Source organism: Rhinoraja longicauda, chromosome 5, assembly GCF_053455715.1.
Source record: "Rhinoraja longicauda isolate Sanriku21f chromosome 5, sRhiLon1.1, whole genome shotgun sequence".
Lineage (NCBI taxonomy): Eukaryota > Metazoa > Chordata > Chondrichthyes > Rajiformes > Arhynchobatidae > Rhinoraja > Rhinoraja longicauda.
This window is the reverse complement of record NC_135957.1, coordinates 24,765,654-24,792,955: the sequence shown is the minus strand read 5'-3', so window position 1 is coordinate 24,792,955 and position 27,302 is coordinate 24,765,654. Positions and strand designations below refer to the sequence as shown.

General features: G+C 41.7%; 1 protein-coding gene across 8 annotated transcripts in view; it reads left to right on the top strand.

Annotated features, from left to right (window-relative positions):
- The window catches only part of LOC144593494 (signal-induced proliferation-associated 1-like protein 2), a 389,226-nt gene that overhangs the window by 148,331 nt on the left and 213,593 nt on the right, over nt 1-27,302 (top strand). For all 8 annotated transcript variants that reach the window (XM_078399153.1, XM_078399151.1, XM_078399145.1 and 5 more), the window contains one exon: nt 11,877-12,065. In XM_078399153.1, the coding sequence (XP_078255279.1) occupies nt 11,877-12,065 (189 nt within the window). The remainder of the gene's footprint in view (nt 1-11,876; nt 12,066-27,302) is intronic.

Below are 27,302 nucleotides of genomic sequence, written 5' to 3'. Positions count from 1 at the left end.
CCCCCCCTCAACCTCAACTCACCCACTCCAACCCTCCTTATCCCCCAGTAGTCTGCGTCGTCCAGCGATCCTCCCTTCAGTAGTTCAATCCTGCACACTAGGGACAATTTATAGAAGCCAATTAACCTGCAAGCCTGCATTTCTTTGGACTGTAGGAGGAAACCAGAGCACTCGGAGAAAACCCACGGGGTCACAGGGATAACGTTCAAACACCGTTCAGAGAGCACCCGTAGTCAGGATCAAAACCGGGTCTGGCACTGTGAGGCAGCAACTCTACTGCTATGCCACTGTGTCACCAATAAGTAAAGACATTGTTCAGACTGAATTCATGTGGACAGGCAAGGCTGGGTTAGTTTATTATTAAAGCAATATGCACTGAGAAACAGTGAAAAAGTTGTGTTGCATGTTATCCCGGTAGAACATCCAGATGTGAGCACAATCCAACCTGGCAGAATAAGGTGTTAAAGCTACAGAAAAAGTGCAGATGAATGAAAATGTGCAAGGGCCAGAACAAGGTGGGTTGGGGGATCGAGAATTTGCTCTTTACTTGTGAGAAGCCCATTCAATAATATATACATTCTTGAATATATATACCAGTGTTGCCACTTTCGTGGAACTATGCACCTGCACTTATACCTGAGTATATATACTCTTGAAAAACAAACAAACAGATAATGATAGTGCAAAGACAAAACCAATACCCCTAAGTCTATGTAATTTGCAGCCTATTTGCAGGTTGTTGTGTCCAATAGCCTGATGATTGTAGGGAAGATGCTGCTCATGAACCTGGATGTTACGGTTTTCAGACTCCTGTACCTTCTTCCCGATGGCAGGAGTGAGATGAGAGCATGGCCAGGGTGGTGTGGGCCTCTGATGATGCTGGCTGCAAAACAAATGGTGCCTTTCTGAGGCAGCATTTTGCAAGCCGCTCAACAGCAAAGAACCAGAGAGGCCAGAGGGAAAGGGAAACGCTGTGTTTTCATCTGAAAACTGAAGTCTCTGTGGGAAGCAGAGCAGCCTAAAGTCTAAAGGTTAATTATTCCTGGTAGTGAAGCTTGACAGAGGTCACATTCTGGAGTTCAATGCTCATTAACTCTGACCTCACATTGCAAAGCTCCCTGCACAAATCCATTTACTCCTGGACACTCACAGCGCTGTCCTGAAACGCACCAGGGATCCCGAGACTGCCAAGAAGATGGGTGTAGCTCACCCCGAGGACGTGACCAGGTAACTGATCCCAGGACATCGTGACACTGTTTGACAGCTCTGGGCCTGTACTAGCTGGAGCTTAGAAGGATGAGGGGGGACCTCATTGAAACTTACTGAATAGTGAAAGGCCTGGATAGAGTGGATGTGAGGAGAATGTTTCCACTAGTAGAAACATAGAAAATAGGTGCAGGAGGAGGCCATTCAGCCCTTCGAGCCAGCACCGCCATTCATTGTGATCATGGCTGATCATCCATCCTCAAAAAATTCCAGAAGATTAGTCAAGCAGGATTTCCGCTTCATAAATCCATGCTGACTTGGACTAATCCTTTTACTGCTATCCAAATGTGCCATAGAAACATAGAAAATAGGTGCAGGAGGCCATTCGGCCCCTCGAGCCAGCACCACCATTCATTGTGATCATGGCTGATCGTCCACAATCAATAACCCGTGTCTGTCTTTTCCCCATATCCCTTGATTCTGCTAGCCCCTAGAGCTCTATCTAACTCTCTTAAATCCATCCAGTGATTTGGCCTCCACTGCCTGTGGCAGAGAATTCCACAAATTCACAACTCTCTGGGTGACAAAGTTTCTTCTCACCTCAGTTTTAAGTTTCTTCTCACCTCAGTTGCACCTCTCACCTCACCTCACCTCTGGTCTAGGACCAGAGGGCACAGTCTCAGAATACAAGGACGTACCTTTAGAAAGAAGATGAGGAGGAATTTCTTTAGCCTGAGGGTAGTGAATCTGTGCAATTCATTGCCACAGACACTTGTGGAGACCAAGTCAATGGATATTTTTAAGGCAGAGATTGACAGATTCTTGATTAGTAAGGGTGTCAGGGGTTATGGGGAGGTGGCAGGAGAATGGGATTGAGAGGGAAAGATAGATCAACCATGATTGAATGGCAGAGTAGACCTGAAGACCTCCAAAGACGTACAGGTATCTAGGTTAATTGGCTGGGCACATGTAAAAATTGTCCCTAGTGTGTGTAGGATAGTGTTAATGTGCGGGGATCGCTGGGCGGCACGGACCCAGTGGGCCGAAGGGCCTGTTTCCACGCTGTATCTCTAAATCTAAATCTAAAAAAAAAAATCTAAGGGGTGAATGGCCTAATACTGCGGCTATGAATTTATGAAAACCACGTGATCAATTGGTGTTGCGGAACTGGGATTGTTATCAATCTTTTTTTTGTCTGCTGAAAAAACCCTCAAATGATTCAGTTCTAGAAATAAATTTATGGTCGCGTGGGGCAATTTGTGTGCAGCAAGATCTCACACACAGCAATAGGTGAGCGGATAATTATTGACTGTGGAGTGGATGTGGACAGTGGAGCACAAGGGACTGCAGATGCTGGAATTTTGAGTGAAACAAAGTGCTGGAGGAACTCAGTGGGTCAGACAGCATCTGTGGAGGGAATGGACAAAGCGACTTTTCAGGTCAGACCCTTCTTCGGGTCTGACACCTGTGATTACCACTGATAGGCAGTGTGTGAGGCAGGAGGCAGAAAAGGGAAACACTCAGACCCAATATGTAGGAGAGAAAGAAAGGAAAAGAAATAAACTGAGAATAAGAAATGATGGGTCCCTTAAATGTGTATATTTTAATGCTAGGAGCATTGTAAGAAAGGTGGATGAGCTTAGAGCCTGGATTGACATCTGGAAGTATGATGTTGTGGCGATCAGTGAAACATGGTTGCAGGAGGGTTGCGATTGGCAATTAAATATTCCAGGATTTCATTGTTTCAGATGTGATAGAATCGGAGGGGCAATAGGTGGGGGTGTTGCATTGCTTGTCAGGGAGGATATCACAGCAGTGCTTTGGCAGGACAGACTAGAAGGCTCGATTAAGGAGGCTGTTTGGGTGGAACTCAGAAATGAGAAAGGTTTAGCAACACTTATAGGGGTGTATTATAGACCGCCAAATAGGGAACGAGAATTGGAAGAGCAAATATGTAAGGAGATAGCAGATATTAGTAGTAAGCACAGAGTGGTGATTGTGGGTGATTTCAATTTTCCGTATATAGACTGGGAATCACATTCTGTTAAAGGGCTGGATGGTTTGGAGTTTGTAAAATGTGTGCAGGATAGTTTTTGCAGCAATACGTAGAGGTGCCTACCAGAGAAGGGGCAGTGTTGGACCTCCTGTTAGGAAATGAGATGGGTCAGGTGACGGAGGTATGTGTTGAGGAGCACTTTGGGTCTAGTGATCATAATGCCATTAGTTTCAATATCATTATGGAGAAGGTCAAATCTGGACCAAGGGTTGAGATTTTGGATTGGAGAAAGGCTAATTTTGAGGAGATGAGAAAGGATTTAAAAGGAGTGAAATGGAAATTGTTGTTTTATGAAAAGGATATAATAGAGAAATGGAGGATATTTAAAGGTGAAATTTTGAGAGTACAGAGTCTTTATGTCCCTGTTCGGTGGAAAGGAAAGAATAATAATTTGAAAGAGCCGTGGTTTTCCAGGGAAATTGGACACTTGGTTCGGAAAAAGAGGGAGATATACAATAAATATAAGCGGCAGGGAGTAAATGAGGTTCTTGAGGAATATAAAGAATGTAAAAGGAATCTTAAAAAGGAAATTAGAAAAGCGAAAAAAAGATATGAGGCTGCTTTGGCAAGTAATGTAAAAGTAAACCCCAAGGGGTTCTACAGATATGTCAATAGCAAAAGGATAGTGAGGGATAAAATTGGTCCATTAGAGAGTCAGAGTGGACAGCTATGTGCTGAGCCGGAAGAAATGGGGGAGATATTAAACAATTTCTTTTCTTCGGTATTTACCGAGGAGAAGGATATTGAATTATGTGAGGTAAGCGAAACAAGTAGAGTAGTGATGGAAATTAGGAGGATTAAAGAAGAGGAGGTACGGACACTTTTGAAGAATATAAAAGTGGATAAGTCTCCAGGTCCTGATAGGATATTCCCTAGGACATTGAGGGAAGTTAGTGCAGAAATAGCAGGGGCTATGACGGAAATATTTCAAACGTCATTAGAAACAGGGATGGTGCCGGAAGATTGGCGCATTGCGCATGTTGTGCCTTTGTTTAAAAAAGGTTCTAAAAGTAAACCTAGCAATTATAGACCTATTAGTTTGACGTCTGTGGTGGGAAAATTAATGGAAAAGATACTTAGGGACAATATATATAATTATTTGGATAATCAAGGCCTGATTAGAAACAGTCAACATGGATTTGTGCCTGGAAGGTCATGTTTGACTAATCTTCTTGAATTTTTTGAAGAGGTTACCAGGGAAATTGATAAGGGCAAGGCTGTGGATGTTGTCTATATGGACTTCAGTAAGGCATTTGACAAGGTTCCACATGGAAGGTTGATTAAGAAGGTTAAATCGTTGGGTATTAATAGTGAGGTTGCAAGATGGATTCAACAATGGCTGAATGGGAGATACCAGAGGGTAACGGTTGACAATTGTACGTCAGGTTGGAGGCCAGTGTCTAGTGGAGTGCCCCAAGGATCTGTGTTGGGTCCACTGTTGTTTGTCATTTACATTAATGATCTGGATGATGGTGTGGCAAATTGGATTAGTAAATATGCAGATGATACTAAGATAGGTGGAGTAGTTGATAGTGAGGTAGATTTTCAAAGTCTACAGAGAGACTTGGGCCTTTTGGAAGGGTGGGCTGAAAGATGGCAGATGGAGTTTAATGCTGATAAGTGTGAGGTGCTGCATTTTGGTAGGACAAATCAAAATAGGACGTACAGGGTAAATGGTAGGGAATTGAGGAATGTAGTGGAACAGAGGGATCTGGGAATAACTGTGCATTGTTCCCTGAAGGTGGAATCTCATGTGGATAGGGTGGTGAAGAAGGCGTTTGGTATGCTTGCCTTTATAAATCAGAGCATCGAGTATAGAAGTTGGGATGTAATGTTGAAATTGTACAGGGCATTGGTGAGGCCGAATCTGGAGTATGGTGTGCAGTTCTGGTCGCCAAATTATAGGAAGGATGTCGACAAAATGGAGAGGGTACAGAGGAGATTTACTAGAATGTTGCCTGGGTTTCAGCACTTAGGCTACAGAGAGAGGTTGAACAGGTTGGGTCTTTATTCTTTGGAGCGTAGAAGGTTGAGGGGGGACTTGATAGAGGTTTTTAAAATTTTGAGAGGGACGGACAGAGTTGATGTGGGTAGGCTTTTCCCTTTGAGAGTGGGGAAGATTCCAACAAGGGGACATAGCTTCAGAATTGAGGGACAAAGGTTTAGGGGTAACATGAGGGGGAACTTCTTTACTCAGAGGGTTGTGGCTGTATGGAATGGACTTCCGGTGGAAGTGGTGGAGGCTGGCTCGATTTTATTATTTAAGAGTAAATTGGATAGGTATATGGATAGGAGGGGATTGGAGGGTTATGGTCTGAGTGCAGGTAGATGAGACTAGGTCAGGGAGAATGATCGGCATGGACTGGTAGGGCCGGACAGGCCTGTTTCCATGCTGTAGTTGTTATATATGTTATATGTTATATATGTTATTACCTGTTTTAGCGACCGTCTCCCTTCCTAAACAGAGGCATTACATTTGTGGATTTCCGATACTTGGAGACTGTCCCTGTTTGTAGATGACACAAAAATCAGTGGTGCGGTTGACTGCAAAGCTAGACTGCAGTAACTCAGTGGGTCAGGCAGCATCTCTGGAGAAAAAGGGTGGGTGACGTTTTGGGTCGGAACCCTTCTTCAGACTTCATCTTCAAATGGGTTGCAAAGATGGTTAGCAATGATTACAATGAGATCTTAATCAAATGGGCCGAGGAATGGCATATGTAACAACTCAGCAGGACAGGCAACATCTCTGGAGAGGAGGAATGGCAGACGTTTCGGGTCGAGACCCTTCTGAAGACTGAGTCAGAGGAGAGAGAGGCTCGACCCAAAACGTCATCTCGACCCGAAATGTTGCCCATTCCTTTTCTCCAGAGATGCTGCCCGTCTAGCTGAGTTACTCCAGCATTTTGTGTCTATCTTTGGTGTAAACCAGCATCTACAGTTCCTTCCTACACAATGGCAGGTGGGATTTCATCGTGTTTTGTTGGGGAAAAAAAGGGCAGGAATTACACTAAATGATAAGGCCCTGGGAAGTGATGTAGAACAGAGAGACAGACCAATGGTGAAATGATTCAATGATACTTTATTGTCACATGTACCTAGGTACAGTGAAATGCCTCACCTAGACAGTACACAAAGAGTCACCACGATTCTGATGCTGATAAAGTTACAAACAGTTCATTAACCAGTCTTATCTTCTCATTGCAGCAGTGAATTAGGTCTGCTGCCGTACGTGGTCACAGGGGCCCCCTTGCCAGGTCCCCCCCTTCATTCTCATCGGCCCCCGTAGTAAATAGAGACATACGTACACAGCTCCATGAAATGACAACACTGGTAGACAAGGATGGTGAAGAATGAGCTTGCCTCATTGGTCAGATACATAATATATTTCACTTATACAGGTTTAGTTTAATTTAGTTTATTATTGTCATGTGTACCGAGGTACAGTGAAAAGCTTGGTTTGCCTGCTATCCAGTCAAAGGAAAGACTATACATGAATACAATCAAGCCGTCCCCAGGTAAAGGAAAAACAGTACAACATTTAGTGCAAAGATATAACACTGAAGTCGAATAAAGTCCGATTAAAGATGGTTCAAAGATCTTCAATGAGGTGTACGAACGAACTGCAGATGCTATTTACATCAAAAATAGATACAAAGTGCTGGAGTAACTCAGCGGGTCAGGCAGCATCTCTGGAGAAAAGGAATAGGTGACGTTTCAGGTTGACTTCAGACTCAAGTCCCGAATCTTCACCTATTTCTTTTCTCCAGAGATGCTGAGTTACACCAGCATTTTGTGTCTATCTTCAATGAGGTGGATGGTAGGTCAGGACCGCACTCTAGCTGGTGAGAGAATCGTTCACTTGCCTGATAATAACCGGGGAAAAACTGTACCTGAATCTGGAGGTGCGTGTTTTCACACTTCTGTACCTCTTGCCTGATGGGAGAGGGGAGAAGAGGGTGTGTGAGACTGGTCCTTCATTATGCTGATGGAGATGGAGTCAATGGAAGGAAGGTTGTTTTGTGTGATAGTCTGCGGTTGCGTCCACAACCCTCTGCAATTTTGTGCAGGAAGGCTGCATTTGCTGCACTGTGCACAGTTCTGTTACCCTGCTAGAATGTCATTAAACTGAAAAAAGTACAAGAAAGTCTTACGAGGATATTACTGGGTCTGGAGTGTTTGAGACTGGACAGGTTATGTCTCTTATCCCTGGTGTGTAGAATCATAAGTGATAGGAGTAGAATGAGGCCATTCGGCCCATCAAGTCTACTCCGTCACTCAATCATGGCTGATCTATCTCTCCCTCGAAACCCCATTCTCCTGCCTTCCCCCCATAACCTCTGACACCTGTACTAATCAAGGAGGCTGAGAAGCCATCTTATAAAATTTTATTAAATCACTAGCCGGGCGTGGACCCGTTGGGTCCAAACCTCTCCTGCGGGCCTGGCTACCCTCCCCCAACTGACGACCAGTGGACCCTTTGCCGGCTGGGGACCCTTTGCCGGCTGGGGAGTCTCCCCTGGGGGTGGGCGAGGCGGGAGCGGAAAGGGGAGAGGGAGCCACTCGCCCCGGCCCTGGACAGCCATCGCGGCGTCCAGAGCGACCCGTGGACCTGTTGATGCAAACCTCTCCTGCAGCGGCAGCTCGATGGTGACGGTGATTGAGCGGGAACAAGCCCCGGCGGACAACCAGCGCGTTTGAGCGCACGCGCGGATCCAACGGCCATCTTACGTAAGTATTAGATCAATACAAGTGCGTTGGGTTCCCGCTGTGACGTAAGATGCCGTTTGCACCATCGCAAAGTCGAAGTATCGTAAGTCGAAGCATCGTACGTCGGGGAGCATCAGTATTAGATCAACGGGCCCCAACTGCGCAGGCATGGACCAGTTGGCTTCCCATTGTGACGTCGAACACGGCTGACGGGCAGGGGAAGTGGAAAAGGAATTTATTAAAGTTTGAAAAGTGATTTAAAAAGTTTAAAAACTGAATAACCTTTAAAACATAACAACCATATGAACCGCCGGCCAATGGTGAGTAAGGTGGGCCTAAAATTGTTGCGCTATCGTGTACCGTTTTGGCTGTATTTCAGGTACGTACAATCAAACTAGCAAAGCGACAAACAAGATGAGAGTTTTATTAATTATCCTTGTATGAAGTAGAAGTGATTTCTAATTATTATCTGATGTCCGGCTCACCAAAAGAGGGGGAGTGAGAGGGAGAGGGGAGCGAGAGGGAGAGGTGATTGAGTGAGGTAGTGAGGGAGATGCTGTCTGAGCCGCTGAGTTCCTCCAACATTCTGTGTTCTACTCTCACTCCACCACTCTGGCCTTCCGCAGGTTCAAGGTGTTTGCCGATTACGAGGATTATATCAAATGCCAAGACTGTGTCAGTGCACTCTACATGGTCAGTGACTGTGTGCACATGCTTTAAATTCTTGAACTACCAGCGAGACACAGTTTATAACTTCCTTGTGACCATTTTACCAAGTCATGGGGCCAGATTGAATTGTTAAAATCAAATGATATGTGAATTTTAAATGTAGAGATTTCAACCCAAGCCATTGCTTCATCACCCAAATTTACAAGTCTAGGTAAAATGTAACCATCAATTTCATACAAAGGCAACTGTTCTGAGGAGTCTGTGTCTTACCTCTCTCAAACCAATAATATATTCCTTTATTCGTCCCACACTGGGGAAATTACAATATGAAGTATGTAATTAATTTATATACTCGCCACCACAGCTTTCACGTGTATGAGATGGTCCACAGTTTTAGCTTTGCAATGAAGTCCACCATAATGATCGTGTTACTACCAGAAATCACAGACTAATTTAATGAGAATAACAGGGAGCAAATTAACTGTAAAAGCAAGGTGTTCTATTTTAGTTTAGTTTATTATTGTCATGTGCACTGAGGTACAGTGAAAAGCTTTTGTTGCATGCTATCCAGTCAAATAAAAGACTAAACATGATTACAATCAAGCCACCCACAGTGTACAGATAATGGATAAAAGCTACAACATTCAGGCAAGATAAAATCCGATTAAAGATAGTTCAAAGATAGGTCAGGACCACACTTTAGCTGGTGAGAGGATGGTTCAATTCCCTGATAACAGCTGAAAAGAAACTATGTGTGTTTCAGGTTTCTGTTGAGAGAGGGGAGAAGAGGGAGTGGTGAGACTGGTCCGATTGGAAAACACTCAGATTGTCGTCTTTGGCAAACATTCCACAATGCACTAGGTGATGAAGTCAGTCATGGCGGTGGCATACTCATTTAAGTTAGCCGCAGATCTGTGACGTGAGAAGCCATCAGGTTGGATGGCACAATTAAGTATATCAGTGGTGAGCCCCTCTGGCAAGGTTCTCTGCAAAGGAACACCATTACATCTCATTGCTTATGGAGGAGGAAGACCCACAGGTGTCTGAAAGTTGAGTTCTAACAAAAAACCCGTGACCTACAAAACATAGTGGGTGGAAGGAGCAGAGGTGATCTAGTAACAAACCACTTACCGCACCTCATGAATTCTTCAGCACTGCTGAGACATCTGCAGCCTAAAAACCATGAAGGTCAGTCCTGCTAAGAGCCAAATGCAGAGGAGAGCTGATTGGGGAAAGTGACGCAGTTAATGCCCAGAGGAGGTAGCACTTGGAAGATCTCTTCAATGGTCCTAATAGTTCCTTTCATAAGTATGGGGTTTTGGCCAATTAAATGCCTTGTATTAAAGGAGTGAGGTAGTTGTTTTTTTTAAATTCTTTTTTGGTTCTGGAAATCCTGTGGAATTATGCTGCACAACTTTACAATTGTTTGCAAATGATCAGTAAAATTTAAAATCAGGAATTGCCAAGTAACTTCTTAAAAATTGATGTTTGATCCTCCTATACAAACCACCTCCAACCTGCCCTGTTTGTTGCGTATGATTATTGTTCTCATTTTCAGCTTCTGCCTTTAGCCTCTGCCTATCTTTTAACGATAGCTGTGCTATTAAAGATTGAACTCTCTTCTAAAGAGCATTTCTTAAGATGCTGATTTCAATGAGAAAACCGGAATAATGTCAAAGCCTATAAGGCACAGACCCAAAGACTGAAAAAATATTTGCAGAATAAAATGGGGATAACCCTTGTAGGTTTATAATGAAGAGGGGGGGGGGGGGGGTCAATGGGTGTCAGAATCAAACTCCAAAGAAAACACCACTTAAGTGTAGGTAAAATTGGAATCACAGGTTCCAGGATATGGGCTATATGACAGGAATTTCCACCAGAGAAAGTTATCTTGGACTAGCTGGGCATGGACCCGTTGGGTCCAAACCTCACCTGCGGGCCCGGCAACCCTCCTTCCAAGCCTCTCCTGCGGGCCCGGCAACCCTCCCCCAACTGAAAACACTCACCTACTCCATCCCCCCTCAACCCTCCTTAAAACTCCTCCAGGGCCGGGGGCGGGCGAGGGGGGAGAGGAAAGGGGAGAGGGAGCCACTCACCCCGGCCCCAGGCGGCCATCACGACGGCCAGCAGCAGGAGAGCTCTCCACCCCATCTCATTGGCCACCAATCCCGTCACTCGGGCGGGTCCCGCCCCTCTCCGAGTGGCAACCCTCCCCCAACTGCGCAAGCGCGGATCCAGCGGCCATCTTACATAAGTATTAGGTCAATGGGTCCCAACTGCTCAGACACGGACACGTTGGGTTCTGCGCACGCGCGGATCCGGCGGCCATCTTACGTAAGTATTAGATCAACGGGCCCCAACTGCGCAGGCGCAGACACGTTGGGTTCCCATTGTGACGTCAAACACGGAGGTATTACTGCCCAGGCGCGGCTAACGGGCAGGGTAAGTGGAAAAGTGAAAAACTTTAAAGAATATAACAACCATTTGAACTGCAGGACAATGATGAGTAAGGTGAGCCTAAAATTGTCGCGCTATCGTGTACCATTTTGGCTGTATTTCGGGAACACAGACAAATATATATGTACAAAACTACAAGATGAGAGTTTTAGTAATATAATATAGATATATTATGGGACATTGGGATGTGTCTGTGATTGCTTTTGCACAGAGATCAAAGCTGGGGATTAATCTAGGTTTTCCCCACAGAGACCTGGGCAGTAGGATTTGTCTAAGATTACCCTAGCAGACAGCATTAGGCAGTAGGGTTAGTTTGGGATTGCCCAGCTGAGAGCATTGGGTAGTGGAATTGAGACTTGGATTGCTTATCTTGAGGACCAGGCAGTAAGATTTGTGTAGGATTGCCCTAACAGACACTGGGCAATGGAATTAGTTTGGGTTTGCTTTGACAGAAAGCATTGGATTAATATGGCATTGCTCTTGCAGAGAGCAGTACATTGATATGACTCCTTCCGTGCTGTAAAAATGTAAGGAAGACAATGTGTAAATTAAAAGATAAACACTTGGAGGTTCTTATTTCAATCCTAACAATACTGTCATAAAATGCTCTGGCGTCATCTTTCAGCTTTGTTCTGACTTCAAAGAAAACATCTAACAAGAACAGTTCGGCCAAAACTATCATGAGAAATCCCATATACTTTCATATATTAATAGACTATATAATCTTTGTTACTACAAACAAAACTAATTTGTGGAAATAATAATTTTCTTCTTCATTTAGCTTTCTACTTTGAGAGGAGCCGTTTTGGAAGATGCTGTAGCATCCACTGCTCGACATGGGACAGCTCGAGGTTTGCCCATAAAGGAGGTGCTGGAGTACGTGATACCTGAATTGAACATCCAGTGCCTTAGAGTGGCTTCAAGTTCCCCCAAAGTAATGGAACAGCTGTTGAAACTTGATGAGCAAGGGGTAAGTTTTTTTTGCATGATGTACCTACATAGAGTATGTGCAAAATTTGATTAACTTAAATATGATAATTATGAATAAAGGAACAAATACCCCCATGAAAGCAAGAAAAATGAACAGATTGGAAATCTATGACTGAGCAAACAGTAAGCAGATGGGGATGTTATCAATGTTCAATTAGATAACGATAAAACAGTTGGCATGGTGGAAAAGGGAATGGCAATAGTAAGCTTTTATATGTTTATGACTATAATCGTGTCAATTAGCTGAGAATACAGTATTGAACATAAGGCTTTTGAAAAACACCGGAAACTTAAATAATTCCAAGGTGAAGACATTAAATCTGCTTGTAAAATACTTCCACTTGCATGTTGCTATTCAGTGGTATTGATTTGGGTTAGCATTATTTTCCCCACGTATGTATGAGTAAACTTTTCCCATTGTTTAATGCATAATTATAAATGATAAGAGCAGCTGTTCCTACGTGTGTATTTCTGGAATGAAAATTGAAAATAACTTGCCGGAAAAATTTCCTAAAAGAACAAGAAATTATGTATGAATGGGATGGAGGGTAGCCCAGTACACACACATTTTCCCATCATCTCCAACCACCTCAGTCACTCTGCTCATCTCTTCTCATGTTAATCTCCCATCCTCAAATCCATATTTATCTTTTATCCCTCCCTCTTTCCACTTTCCCCTTCCATCTGTCCCTCCCCCCCCAGCTTTACATTTCACTAATTTTCTTTTCTTGTCTCACAGCCTTTTGTCTCTTGTTCACCTCTGGCCTTTGTCACTTCAGCTATCCACCAATCCCCCCACATTGCCTATATCCACCCAACATTCGCTTGGCTTTGGTCCGCTCTTTTCCAGATTTCCCCCCTTCACCAATCAAGTCTGAAGATGGGTCCTGATCAGAAACATTGTCTGTCCATTCCCTTCATAGATGTTACTAGGCCCGCTAAGTTTCTCTTTTGTAGAAGCAAATATTGTTGTCCCATATTCTACATTAAAACATCATAAAACCAGATAGGCCGCCTGATGTCAATTTCAGTAGAGGATTCAGAAGCAACAAAAGTATGTCCAAATCAGGTGACTCTGATCATCACACACGTTTGCGATTAATCCCAAAATTGAAAACCCTGCCCAAAGACTAACCAAGAAACAGCCTAATGTTGTCATGCTCAGAGAACCTTAGCCAATGTTCCTACCTTCCTTCGCATGTCCTAAATCACTAACATTACTGTCCTTAAGACCAATGAGAGTTGATGGGACATGAGCAAAGTGAGGGGGAGGTGGGGGGGAGGGAAAGGGCATAGTGAGGTGTCTGCATGGACACTCCAGCCAATGTCACTATCCTTTCTATCACTCATACTCAGGAGTCAAACGTGTTTAACTGTAATATGAAATGTGGCCAGAACAATGAAATTCTTTCTTGCTGCAGCTTTATAGGCATATTAAAGGCATATTAAATGACAAATAAATCCAAAAGTATTGGAATATAGTGTTGACAGTGCAAATGAAGACATTTTTTATTCATCTGTTAACCAATTCCCAGTTTGGCTTTTGCCGTGGTGTACTTGACTCCTGACTGCATTTTCTCTTTGCACCAAACATGGAAGAACAAACTATATTTGGAAAGTGGCATGTGAGGCCTTGTGCTTTCAGTGTGTTACTAAAAAATCCTTGTACAACTGAAGTCATTGAATCAAAACCCCACAGGCTAAAAATGTACGTGGAGCAAGTGAGGGTGATTGTTTTTCAAAAGGACATCGGTTCAGTAACAATTTTGTTGGTCTGTCCAACTTCAGCTAGTTTATCAATGACACTAACTTCAATGTAAGATTCGAGATGGGGTTGTTTGTTGATGATGATACTATGTTCAGTTTCAGCATAACACCACAGACACTGTCAATCCATGCCTAAATATGTTGAGAGGTGACGTAGGAATGAAAAAGAAAGTTAATATGACCTGCAACTGGTAGCTCAAGATTGCCTTTGTAGACAGAGGATAGGTGCTCCACAAAATGAAAGCGATAGCACATGTGGTACATCTTACAACCTGGTCTACTGCATTCGATACAGAAACAATTTCTGTTTACTATCCCTCACTTTCAGGCCAGTTTTGTCTGACAGGAAACCAAGAGTAATTACATATGCTAGAACTGGGAAATGTAATATTTAAATGCATTTAATAATTTGATTATTCCAACATTCACAAGGAAAATAGTTGCCATCGTGAAATTCACGAGAGAATGGGTTATTGGAAGTGTATGACGGCAATGGAAATTGGATTGCAAGGACAATCCAGATTTGTGAAAGAAATGGATGTTCTGTCAAATCGAATAATAAACTTTGGTTTAAGACGACTTCTCTTTAAAGTGATTGGCCTTGTTTCCTTCACCTGAAATAATATAACTACTTTCTTTATAGAGAAAAACAAAAGCAATCATAAAAGGTGCTGATGCAACACATTTCAATTATTACATTTTAGTCAGTTTGATTTCCCAGTCATTCAAATGGAACAGTTGATTAGCACCAGTCCTCTATTTGAAATTTGATACTTGGTGGTAATTGTTATACTGGGAAAAATAACATTTTCAGTTAGGATTTTTTTGGTCATTTGCCCTTTTTTTACAAAAAATTGCAAGTGGATTGCTTCCAACTTGAAGTAGAGATATCTGGTGCTTAGAACTCATGGGTATGTTATCGGTGAGATCTGGAAATCCTAGTCCTATCAGTTAAATGACATAAGGTGAATACTCACATGTCATACGACCACATGTCAGCAGATATTTGCTTGACCCCAAAATGATTTGTGATGAGGATGGCGAGGTAGCTTTACATTGATTCTTGACGACCTTCTGTTCGGTGAGAATAATTGTGAGCGCCATATTCTCTAAGAGTAACTACGGAATCCATCAGGTTCCCAGTGTCCTTTTTGGGCTGACCCTACATAACAGGCACTTTAGTTGAATTAAGGTAGAGAGGTGCTGAGCTTTCTTTCATCTCCCAAGACTGGGCATTTAGTCCAGCACATTCCACCTTTCCTGTTTAAGGAACTCTATATCTCTGATACAGAAAAACAAGAAATTCAATAAGGAACTGGAAGAAACTACTTTTACCTGATGAGAATGTGAGATTCTTATCATAGGGAGTGGTTGAAGTCATTAGGGGAGATTAATTCAGACTGGACAAATATGTGAGGGAGAAGGATGTAATGTTACATCGATTAGATTTAGATGGGAGAAAGATGGAAGGTGGGTGAATCAGAGCATAAACATTGGCATGGACCCATGAATTTTAGGATGCCTCTTAATTTGAATCTACAATTGGAAGAAACGTTTTGGAAATTCATGACAATCAAGCATTTATTGTCAAATAGTGATTTGACAATAAATGTCAAATAGTGTTGGCATAGATATTTACCTCTTTCAGGATAATAAATTTAAACTGAATTATTTTAAATAATTTCTATAATTTCGTGCAAAAATTCAAACTTGTCCTGATTGACTTTGCTTGACTGGAATTTTGGTGTCCTAGAAGCTACTTTTCAATTTGAGAGGTAGCTTGACTGTAATAAGATATTGCCATGATTGAAAATTCACATATTTATCCTGGGTCAAGCAAACAAAAAGCTCTGGAGAAAGATTAATGCTTTTGGAGAATTTGTCAAGCACTATTTTGATAAACTTTTGATAATCAAGCTGCTGTCCTAGAATGCAAATGTTGGTGATTTTTACCTGAGTTGTTTAGTAATTTAAATTTATAGAGGTCTTCCTGTCTGCCTTTTGACTTGGGTAATTTTATACGAATAGCTTTTATTTACACGCACCTTTCCTTCAAAAGAAAAATTGTTTACAGTGAAAGCCTCCCATGCTGCATGCCTGCACATCATGTGCATAAATGTTTGTTTAACTGGGAAATCTTTGAATCTTTGAGATTTCAGCTCTGTAAAGTCTGAGTGGAACAGACTTAACATATTAAATCTTTGCCCTTGGTGCTAGGCTACTTTTTCCTTAAAAAACCCTATTCACTATGTTTTTAAAACTTTGGACTTGTCGTTGAAACATAACAGTAGTATACAAAGTCTAAATGATGTATTGACAAAATTGTGCACAAATCAACTCCAGTGAATTTAAAGGAACAAAATGTCCCAAGGACTGTTGTCAACCAAACTGACAGCAAGCCAAAAATGAAGTTAGTAAACAGAACATTTAGTCAGAGGTTTTAATGAGTATAATATAATATATTGAGACAGGTTTATAGAAAAACTTTTGAAGCTTGCGATCATGGCAGCCGGAGATCTGGTAATAAACAGGATATGCTGAAGGTCAGAATTAGAGGAATACCAAGTTCTCGTGAACGGTTTTAGGTGAGGAGAAGATAACAGATGGTTCAAGGCAATGAAATGTTGAAAATAGCTGGAATTTGTCATTACGTGGTTGAGTGGCTAAACTGTGGCTCTATCTGCTCCTACAAGTGAATGTCGATCTGATAGTGTTAATACTAGCCTAAATTGACCCCTAAAGCAACTTTGAAGTACTTGGACGTTGGTGGGAAATTTGTGTGTGTAAGCTTTCTCCTGGGAATTCTATCTGTAGGAAGGAACAGCAGATGCTGGTTTACGTCGAAGATAGACACAAAATAACAGGCAGAATCTCTGGATAGAAGGAACGGGAAGGACAGGAATTTTCTCCATTCCTTCTATCTAGAGATGCTCCAGCATTTTGTGTCAATCCTGGGAATTCTAAATGGTGACTGTTCTTGAAAAAGTTATTAATTGATTTTAAAATTCTTGAGAACATCTTGGGAGTAAAATAAAAGTTGCTATTTAAATAAGAACTTTTCTTTTACTGGAGCAAAGGTCAGCAATACCAATTTTGTTGGAAAAATTAAAGGTCATGCGTGAGATAACTAGTGTAAACGGGTGATCGATGGTTAATGTGGACTCAGTAGGCCGAAGGGCCTGTTTCCATGCTGCATCTCTAAACTAAGCTATTTATTCACAAAGTGCTGGAGTAACTCAGCAGGTCAGGCAGCATCTCAGGAGAGAAGGAATGGGTGACGTTTCGGGTCGAGACCCCTCTTCATACTGATGTCAAGGGGGTGGGACAAAAGAAGGATATAGGTGGAGACAGGAAGACAGTGGGAGATCTGGGGGGGAGGGGAAGAGAGGGACAGAGGAACTATCTAAAGTTGGAGAAGTCAATGTTCATACCACTGGGCTGCAAGCTGCCCAGGCGAAATATGAGGTGCTGTTACTCCAATTTCCGGTGGGCCTCACTATGGCACTGGAGGAGGCCCATGACAGAAAGGTCAGACTGGGAATGGGAGGGGGAGTTGAAGTGCTCAGCCACCGGGAGATCAAATTGGTTAAGGCGGACTGAGCGAAGGTGTTGGGCGAAGCGATCGCCGAGCCTGCGTTTGGTTTCGCCGATGTAAAGAAGTTGACATCTAGAGCTATAGAATTTGTGGAAAGAGGAATGGTCTTTGTTTCAGGTCAAACACTCATCGGAACTGGAAGAGTGTGAAAACGAGTTACTTTTAAATTGCAGAGAGAATGGGGATATCCTTATTATCGGCTGACGTACTATCCGAATACTTAGGAGTTTAGCTGCGTTTTACTGGGAGATTTGCTAAACCTTGTGTATCTTCCAGCGCGCTCTCCTGTTATATCTGGTGGATTCCATTATTCCTGAAGTGAATTGCATTTGAAGTTGTATCCTGGAAAGTAGTGAAATATCAATATTCAGTGTGCAGCTGGAATCAAGCTCCTGATTGAGGGCCAGATTTGGTTTAGTTTAGAGGTTCGGCACGGAAACGGGCCCTTCAGCCCAATGAGTTTGCCAAAATAAATTAAAAGGAATCATGCAGACAGAAAGATTTAGTTTAAGTAGGCATCATTATCAGCACAGACATCCTGGGCCAAAATACCTGTTTCTGTGCTGTACTGTTCTATGTTCAAACTGCACTTGTTTCTGTGAGCACCAACCTGCAGAGAAGTTGTTTACTTTATTGGAGGGTTTGATGGTTGTTTGTTAACGCGGCCTTCATGTCAGTGCCAATGGTCTTTGTTGTAGAGGCGCTTTTAGAAGCTCTGGGAGGTCGAATAACGAGACCTAAAATGTACATTCAGCAAAAAATGTGCAGACTCTGATTTGTAATTTGCCTTCTTATATGTGTGTTGCATACACACAAATGTTGAGATACCTAGCACAGCAGTAGGACGTGCTCCTTGACTTTAATTTATTAAAATCAATGCAATTATCCACATCTAGATTTAGGAACTTACGCCTGTCAGCACATGTATTGGATAGCTGTCTCAGAAGGTTTTCCTCAAGTATAAGATGGCAAAAGAACAATACATGTTTTGGAGGCATAGAAACTGCAAATGCTGATATCTTGAGCAGGATTTAGACAGGGTTTTTTTGCAGGTCTGACCATTGAATAATGCTCCACTGCATTTGCTCATTGTTCAAAGCTGTATTGTCGTGAATTACTACTACCATGGTCAATGAGATAACGTTTACTGTTAAGTTATTCAATGTGATCCAATCTTCACTGCAAATTACATTTGTGTGCCATTACAGAAACTTAAGTCTGCTTTGTTTTGCATAGCAGGGAGGAAAAATTAGTTTGTAATTAATTCACAATTTAATTATTAAAATAGCACAATGGTTCTGGAAAGGTTATGCTGAAGTGGCAAAATGCAGAGCTGTTGTCTCATGGATAGAATTTTGGTGTTGCTATGACAACAGCATTATACACTACCAATGACTATTGAACCTGTTTCTGTGAATGAATAAGGCATTGTGTTCCAAAAAAAGGGTGTGTCCATTCTGCTGCCATTTTAGAGGGTCAGTACAGACTTAATGGTGCCATTAAACTTCAGTGGTTGAGTAGAAAACCACTATAGCACCTCATGCCTGCAATCCACTCAAAAGGCTGGCCATTATTCAATAGAGCATTAACAAAATATGAATGGTTCAAAGTCTAATAAATAATTCACAGCTGTCTATGCATTATGAGTATAGAGTGTATCTGACTTGCCTAATCCCTATCCTGTTCATTTGTTGAATTGCTGTATTCATACTGATTCAATTCAACAAAATATATAATTCACAGGAGTAGTTCACTAAAAAACGAACATGTTTATATGGTAAATGGAAAATTAGCTGGATAAATCATTATAATTTAAATTCTGTTCACATAATAAGAATAAATGGCATTGGCATTTATGTTATGCATTTGTATCCAAATCAAAATGTGATTTTAAAAATAATTGAAAATTATTTATTTATCATTTTAATTAAATATGTATTTAGAAATATAGTAGTTTTGAAAATCATCCACACACAGCAAATGTAATGTAACATCAGAAGCGCTGTAAGATTTAGTTGGTACAAGAGTTTGCTGCAAATCACAGATCACCTCAAAGTGTGAATATTGTTTTAATATCATTTAGATTAGCTGTTTATAGCATCCATGATCAACTTTGTTTGAGTCAGTTTCTCAACTTTGCCAGGCCTCTTTTGGTCTGGATTCCAAGTTGATGCACATCAATGCCTCCATTCTCATTCAAGAGGATCAGTTGATGAACTTTGTTTCATCTGTTCCCGGTTAAAGGAAAATTGCCAATCTAGTTCCGTAAAGTTAGTTGAAGATTGTGTGTATACCAAATAGAAAGTAATTTCAGAAACCTTTTAAGCAAAGCATTTTTTTGTTTTGTTGGTCATTTAAGTTTAAAGACTTAATATTAGGGATGAAGACCAACAAAGCTGAAGATCTTTATTGGATGTCATGTCCTTGCTGCAGTTGAGCTACTTCATTGTAAACTTGACAAACAGGCCAAATTTTCTTTACTTGAAAGTGCCTGAAAGCTCCACTGTTAAATATAAGGATTGTTGCCCTGCTGTGCATAGTTGTGAAACTGAATTGCGTAAATCTGGGGTGTTTTGGGGTTATTGAGTTGGGAGTGGAGGGGAGGGGGCCACGGAGGTGGCCGGGGGCGTGTGGTGATGGACTGTAGTGGGAGCTGATGGACGGGGGCCCCGGGTGCGTCGACCAGATGGTCGGAGAGTTGATGAGGAGCTCGCTGGTGCCTAGTTTTAAGGTGAAATGACACAGAGTGCTGGAGTAACTCAGCAGATTGAATCAGTCTGCAGAAGGGACCATGTTGTCCAGAGATGCTGCCCAACCCGCTGAGTTACTCCAGCACTTTGTGTCCTTTTGTGTATTAACTATCCTCTGCAGTTCTTTGTTTTAATGGCATACAATGATAATACATTACTCTGCTATATGATGAAAGAATGGGTCGATATTGGAATTTAGAAGGATGAGAGGGGATCTTATAGAAACGTTTTAAATTCTTAAGGGATTGGGCAGGCTAGTTGCAGGAAAAATGTTCCCAATGTTGGGGGAGTCCAAAACCAGGGGTCACAGTTGAAGAATAAGGGGCAGGCCATTTAGGACTGAGATGAGGAAAAACTTTTTCACCCAGGGAGTTGTGAATTTGTGGAATTCTCTGCCACAGAAGGCAGTGGAGGTCAATTCACAGGATGTTTTCAAGAGAGAGTTAGATAAAGCTCTTAGGGCTAACTGAGTCAAGGGATATGAGGAGAAAGCAGGAAGGGGGACTGATTTTAGATGATCAGCCATGATCATATTGAAATGGTGGTGCTGGCTGTAAGGGCCGAATAACCTACTCCTGCATCTATTTTCTATGTTTCTATGCTATCGCGGGCAATTGACAATAACGGGCACACCCCCCTCCCCCCATGGCCCATTAACTAGGGTTTACTGTACATGAATATGTCTTCCTACACAATTATATTTGTCCAGCTCTAGCATTCTCCTGATAAATCTTGTCTGTATTTTCTCTTATGTTAATGCACCCTTTCTGTAATGCTGTGACCAGCGACGAGCATTGCAAATGGTATTTTATTTGTATTCAGGCATTACTTTCATCTTTTATTTCAGGCCTTTAATTTGACGTGTGTTATTCCACCTTCTACCAGTGTGATATGGTCTCACTCCATTCCTCACTCATCTTGTTCGGGGTAGAAACCATAATTTGCACCTTTATTACTTCAAGACATGGCTGTTTCATTGATTTCCAAGTTAAATTTCATAGACGTTTGTTTAGACAAAATTCTATGCAGATGGGCGGGGGCGTGAGGTGATGGACTTAGGGTATTCCATTTACCTATCAATTCAATGCCTGCTAACTCAGCTGTGTACCAATCTAGCAACACCTTATTTTTAAAATTCAGACCCTGTTTATAATCCTTCAACAGCCTTAAGGGCCTGTCCCACTTAGGCGATTTTAAGGTGACTGCCGGTGACTAGGCTGTTGCCGACAGTTCGCCGGGGTGTCGCAGGCATGATCGTGAGGAGTCTTCCAAGAATCGTAGTGGATCTCAGCGCGTCGCTGAGAAATCAACCGGAGTGAAATTTCTCGGCGACTACTGGCTTGTTGCCAGGTATCGTTGCTTATTGCGGACGCTGTCGCATGCTGTCCCCAAGTTTGCTAGGTTCTCTTAGATGCATTTAGAAGCACATAATATTAAAATAAGTAAAGTCATTTCAAGATACCATAAAATACTTGTATTTAACCAATTTATTTACCGTCAGGACATTTGACAGGTAGTTTGGAGGCGACAGTTTGACGGTCAGGTAAGCGTGGGAATTTTTGCGATGTTTATGGCCATCAGCGATCACATTTAAAGTAGGCTCCCAACCCAGATATGCAACCCAGAAACCAGATATGCATCTCCCGTACATTTTCAAAGAATGCCCACACACGTTTCACAAAAATACATTTAACCACTTTTTAAATTAAATTTCTTAATGCTGCTATTAGTAAACTGGAAGTCAATCTAGTTTATGCCTTGTTACCGTGAAGCTTGGTTTTCAAGTAACCCAGGCAAGATGTTATATTTCAAAACTCTCAAGTGCTTACTGACTTGTCAGTGATTTCAGCGAAAATTAGGACGCCGGAGAAGCATTGACAGCGTGGGAATTTCACGATGTTTCCGAAGACGGTGTAATCTCCACCTGACTCGGCATTGTTGTGGTCATTGTCGTTGGGTAAAAGAAAAGTTCGGCGATCTGCTAATACTTTGACAGTCGCCGGCAGTCGCCTAAAAAATCGCCTAAGTGGGACAGGCCCTTTACACTCCCTTCCTCTTGACGTCCCCTCATGCCTAGTCATTGCACTTTATGTTCTCGTCTCTTGCTTGTATCTGATTCCATTCACACCACTGTCAGCCTTGAGTTAAGTTAATAGGTCGTCTAACCCTCCATCTCCCTCATCCTTTCAGACTCTAAAATGTAGCTATTTTAACAAACATGATCACTTGCCCTGATATATCATTCAATGGCTAAGTTTCATATTTTTCCAGGTAATATATTAACTGAGTAGAATTGGCATTGGTAGTGAATGAGAATATTTATTTTTTGTCCATTGTTCTTTTCGATGACTAACTAAATCATCAAATGCTAACCATTGACATTCCTTCCACCTGCTTAGCTTCATTCACTTATATCAAGTGTAAAGCTGGATTTTTTATTGATGGGCTTGCTATTTAGTGATCTTTTTAAACAGAATATCTTGCATGTATTTTCAAGAAGCCTTCATTCCAAACCTTTTTTGTTCATAATTTTGTTTTGTTAACACTGGGGTGATAGAATTTTCCTACCATTATTATCCTATTTTTAAAAAAAATTAATGTGTGCATGCGTGGGATGCAGTAGATGAACAGTGCTGTGATTAACCCTCACATTGTTCTTCACTTAAATTCCTATCTTATTGGGACCTGGAGATTTCCAGTCACTACTCAGTACTGTACAAGATTGTCCATTGTCTATATGGTCCTTAGCTGGTCTGTGAACGTTTCTCATGTGTATCACTAGTTCAGTGTTTAGTTTAGAGATACTATGCATTATTATTTGTTTGTTTTTAATGTGTGTGCGTTTGTGTATCATGTGTGCATGCACACACGCACACACGCACGCACATACGCGCGCACACACACACTGTGTGTATATATACTGTGTATATCATATCATATCATATCATATATATACAGCCGGAAACAGGCCTTTTCGGCCCTCCAAGTCCGTGCCGCCCAGCGATCCCCGTACATTAACACTATCCTACACCCACTAGGGACAATTTTTTTTTAACATTTACCCAGCCAATTAACCTACATACCTGTACGTCTTTGGAGTGTGGGAGGAAACCGAAGATCTCGGAGAAAACCCACGCAGGTCACGGGGAGAACGTACAAACTCCTTACAGTGCAGCACCCGTAGTCAGGATCGAACCTGAGTCTCCGGCGCTGCATTCGCTGTAAAGCAGCAACTCTACCGCTGCGCTACCGTGCTACACACATTTGCACACACTGAACTTTTTTCTCGTTTATTGTTTACAGAATACGATGTTTACATATTCTGTTGTGCTGCTGCAAATAAGAATTTCACTGTTCTATCTGGGACATAAGACTATATGTCCCAGATAGACATAAGATAATAAAATACTCTTGACTCTTGAACCTCTCTTGATACAGTGCCAAAACAGGTCCTTCGGCCCACCGAGTCCAAGCCGACCAGCGACCCACGCACACGAACACTATCTTATACATACTAGGAACAATTTACAATTATACCAAGCCAATTCTCCTCATGGTTTTACACACATCGATAAAATCATGTCTTAGCCTCCTGCGCTCCAATGAGTAAAGGCCTAGCTTGCCCAACCTCCTCCTATAGCTTAGGCCCTCGAGTCCTGGCAACATTCTCATAAATCTTCGCTCCCCTCTTCCCAGTTTAATGACATCCAATAAGAGGGTGACCAAAATTGAACACAATACTGCAAATGCAGCCTCACAAACAAGTGGGCGGCACGGTAGCGCAGCGGTAGAGTTGCTGCTTTACAGCGAATGCAGCGCCGGAGACTCAGGTTCGATCCTGACTACGGGTGCTGCACTGTAAGGAGTTTGTACGTTCTCCCCGTGACCTGCGTGGGTTTTCTCCGAGATCTTCGGTTTCCTCCCACACTCCAAAGACGTACAGGTATGTAGGTTAATTGGCTGGGTAGATGTAAAAAATTGTCCCTAGTGGGTGTAGGATAGTGTTAATGTACGGGGATCACTGGGCGGCATGGACTTGGAGGGCCGAAAAGGCCTGTTTCCGGCTGTATATATATGATATGATATGATATGAAGTGGTACAACTGTAACATAACATCCCAACTTCTATACACAATATCTTGACTGCTGAAGTTCATTGTACCAAAATCCTTCTTTACCATACTCTCTATCTGTGACGCCACTTTCAGGGAACAGTGTACACGTGCTCCTTGATCCCTCTGCCCTATAACCTTCCCCAGGGACCTACTATTCACTGTGAAGGTCCTGCCCTTTTTGACTTCCCATAATGCAGCACCTCACACTTGCCTTCATTAAACTCCATTAGCCATTCTTCAGTCCACCTTTTCCCCCCCTATAAATCTGCATCATGACTTCTTAATTCTTATACACAATGCCTTGGCCAATGAAGACAAGTACGCCATATGCCTTCTTTATCACTCTATCTACTTGTGTTTTCCACTTTCAGGAAATTAAGGACTTGGACCCCAAGATCCCTCTGTACATCTATGCTGTTAAGCGTCTTGTGTTTAATTGTATATTTTCCCCTTGCATTCGACTAATAGTTGAAACAGATGTGCTGACTCAAACACACATGAATCTGTACATACGATTTGTTTATGGAAATTTTTGCATTGTCATGTAAATTAAATCAGTTATTACTGAGGGTGCCAGAGCTGAAATGACCTTCCATGGTTTTATGTTCCAGAGTGATGTGAGCAATTGCCATAAATTGGTTGAACAGTCCATTGAAGAATTGGACATTTGATTTTTTTTCCCTAAAATTGAACACAATACTGCAAATGCAGCCTCACAACCAAATGGTACAAGCACAATAACAGAGACAGCTTGTCCATTTACTCCTTCATAATAATTGATCACTGGACAGCTTAGTAAGTTCTCTTTTTTTTGGTGATAGCCTGAAAACAATTGTCATTGTCTTTATTCATACCTCCCCTGATGTTTAATGGTCAGAATAGATTTTCATGCATTTGGACATACAGTTTGCTGCAGATAAACTTACAAACTGATGTAGTTTTGTCCTAAGGGCAGTTGTTTAGTGTTTGAATGATCAAAGGCTCAGACAGGCAATTGAAGCGTATAAAGTGAGCATTGCTCAGACAACTGAAGTATTTAATCTGAAGACTAAGCTTTGTGAAATTTTAATGCAGATGTAACCCATTTTAGAACTTTGATGTGTTTCATGAATACACTTTCTGTAAATGACTTATAAATATTCATTGCGTTTCAAACTTACTGATTTCGATTACTAAAGCCTGAACGTTTAAGTGTATGCAGTGTTACAACTTAAGTACATTCCCGTTTGCTCCTACGTAGTTTTATTCAATTCCACGATTTGAGCAAAATTTTCTACTTTGACAATCCATTATTACACTGTGTACATATTTAGTATTACATAATGCACAGAGTTTTAATTTGAGCAGTTGTCAAAATGAAGGATTGGGCAATAACTTCTGAGTAAGTTGGAATAAAAACTTGTAAAAGTAAATTTCAATGAAGTAGTTTTACATAGTTAATGAACTAATCACTCCAAAGACGTACAGGTATGTAGGTTAATTGGCTGGGTAAATGTTTTTTTTTTTTTAAATTGTCCCTAGTGGGTGTAGGATAGTGTTAATGTATGGGGATCGCTGGGCGGCACGGACTTGGAGGGCCGAAAAGGCCTGTTTCCGGCTGTATATATATGATATGATATGATAAGTGATTGGCATGTAGATACTAATATTGATTGGGAAGGCTAATTGAGTGTTGATCTCTATTACAAGGGTACGGAGTATAAAAGGCAGACATTTTTGAAGTGACTTTACTGAAGAGACAAGAGTTGGAATACTGCATTCAAATTTGGTCATATTTTTAAAAGAAAGAATATATTTGCATTGATGACAGTGTAGAGAAGGTTCACAGGGATGCAAGGGCAGAGAGGTAAGCAGAATGGGCTGATACTCATTGGAATTTGGAAATTAGGTGACTTTATTGACATACGTTTTGTGATGGCATTGATTGGGGGATGCAGAGAGAATGTTTTATGCAGAAAAGATATCTAGAACCAGGTAGTATAATTTTCAGAGCAAGGGATCACATATTAAAGACAAAGATAAGAAGGAAATTCTCTGAATGCTCTTTGGATTCTTGATCTCAGAGTAGTGAAAGTGGAGTCATTAAATATAATCTAGGCAGAGATTCATAGATATTTATTTGAACTTCAAAAGAGTAGAGAGAAAATAGAGTGGGGTGGGTGATTGTGGGAGAGCAGGGAAGTGGTGTAGAGGCCAGATTGGATCTGTCATGATTTTATTTAATGGTGAAACCAGCTCAATGGGCCAAATGTCCTGTCCCTATTTTTTTTCTTATCTGATTTTGCCTGAGAGTATTCAACAATTTAAAAATCTTATTTAAAAAAGGGTCAGTGAGAACTTGGTGGATTTCGCATTCACCTGAAGAGAAGTCTGTGCTTAGACACAAAGTGTTGGAGTAACTCAGCGGGGCAGGCGGCATCCCTGGAGAAAAAGGACGGGTGACGTTTCGGTCAGAACCCTTCTTCAGACCTGGTATAAACCAGAATCTAAAGTTCTGACTGCTTTTATTGTTTCATTTCTTCCCGTTGCTCCTCCTTTTATATTTGGCTGTGTATATGTTTTTAAGTTGTTGGATGGAATGATAGGGTTTCCCCATTTTAATCATTAAAATAAACACAAATGTGGTAAGATACCTAATGGAGCATCTTACAGAAGCCAATTAAATATTTTTTGAAGTGCAATCACTATTGCAATGTTGGGAAATATAGCAGACAATTTGTATGCGGCAAGCATCTAGTGAGATGAAAGAGCAAGCAATCTGGTTAGTAATATTTGAAGGATAAATATTGGGCAGGAGAGTGTGAGAACACTTCTGACCATCCTCAAATCAGAATGATCAGCCATGATCACATTGAATGGTGGTGCTGGCTCAAAGGGCCGAATGGCCTACTCCTGCACCTATTGTCTATTGTCAGACATGTTAAGTTGTCATTGCAGTAGTCTTCGCTTTGCATTGAAGTCTTGTCCTAAATTATAAAAGAAAATATAGA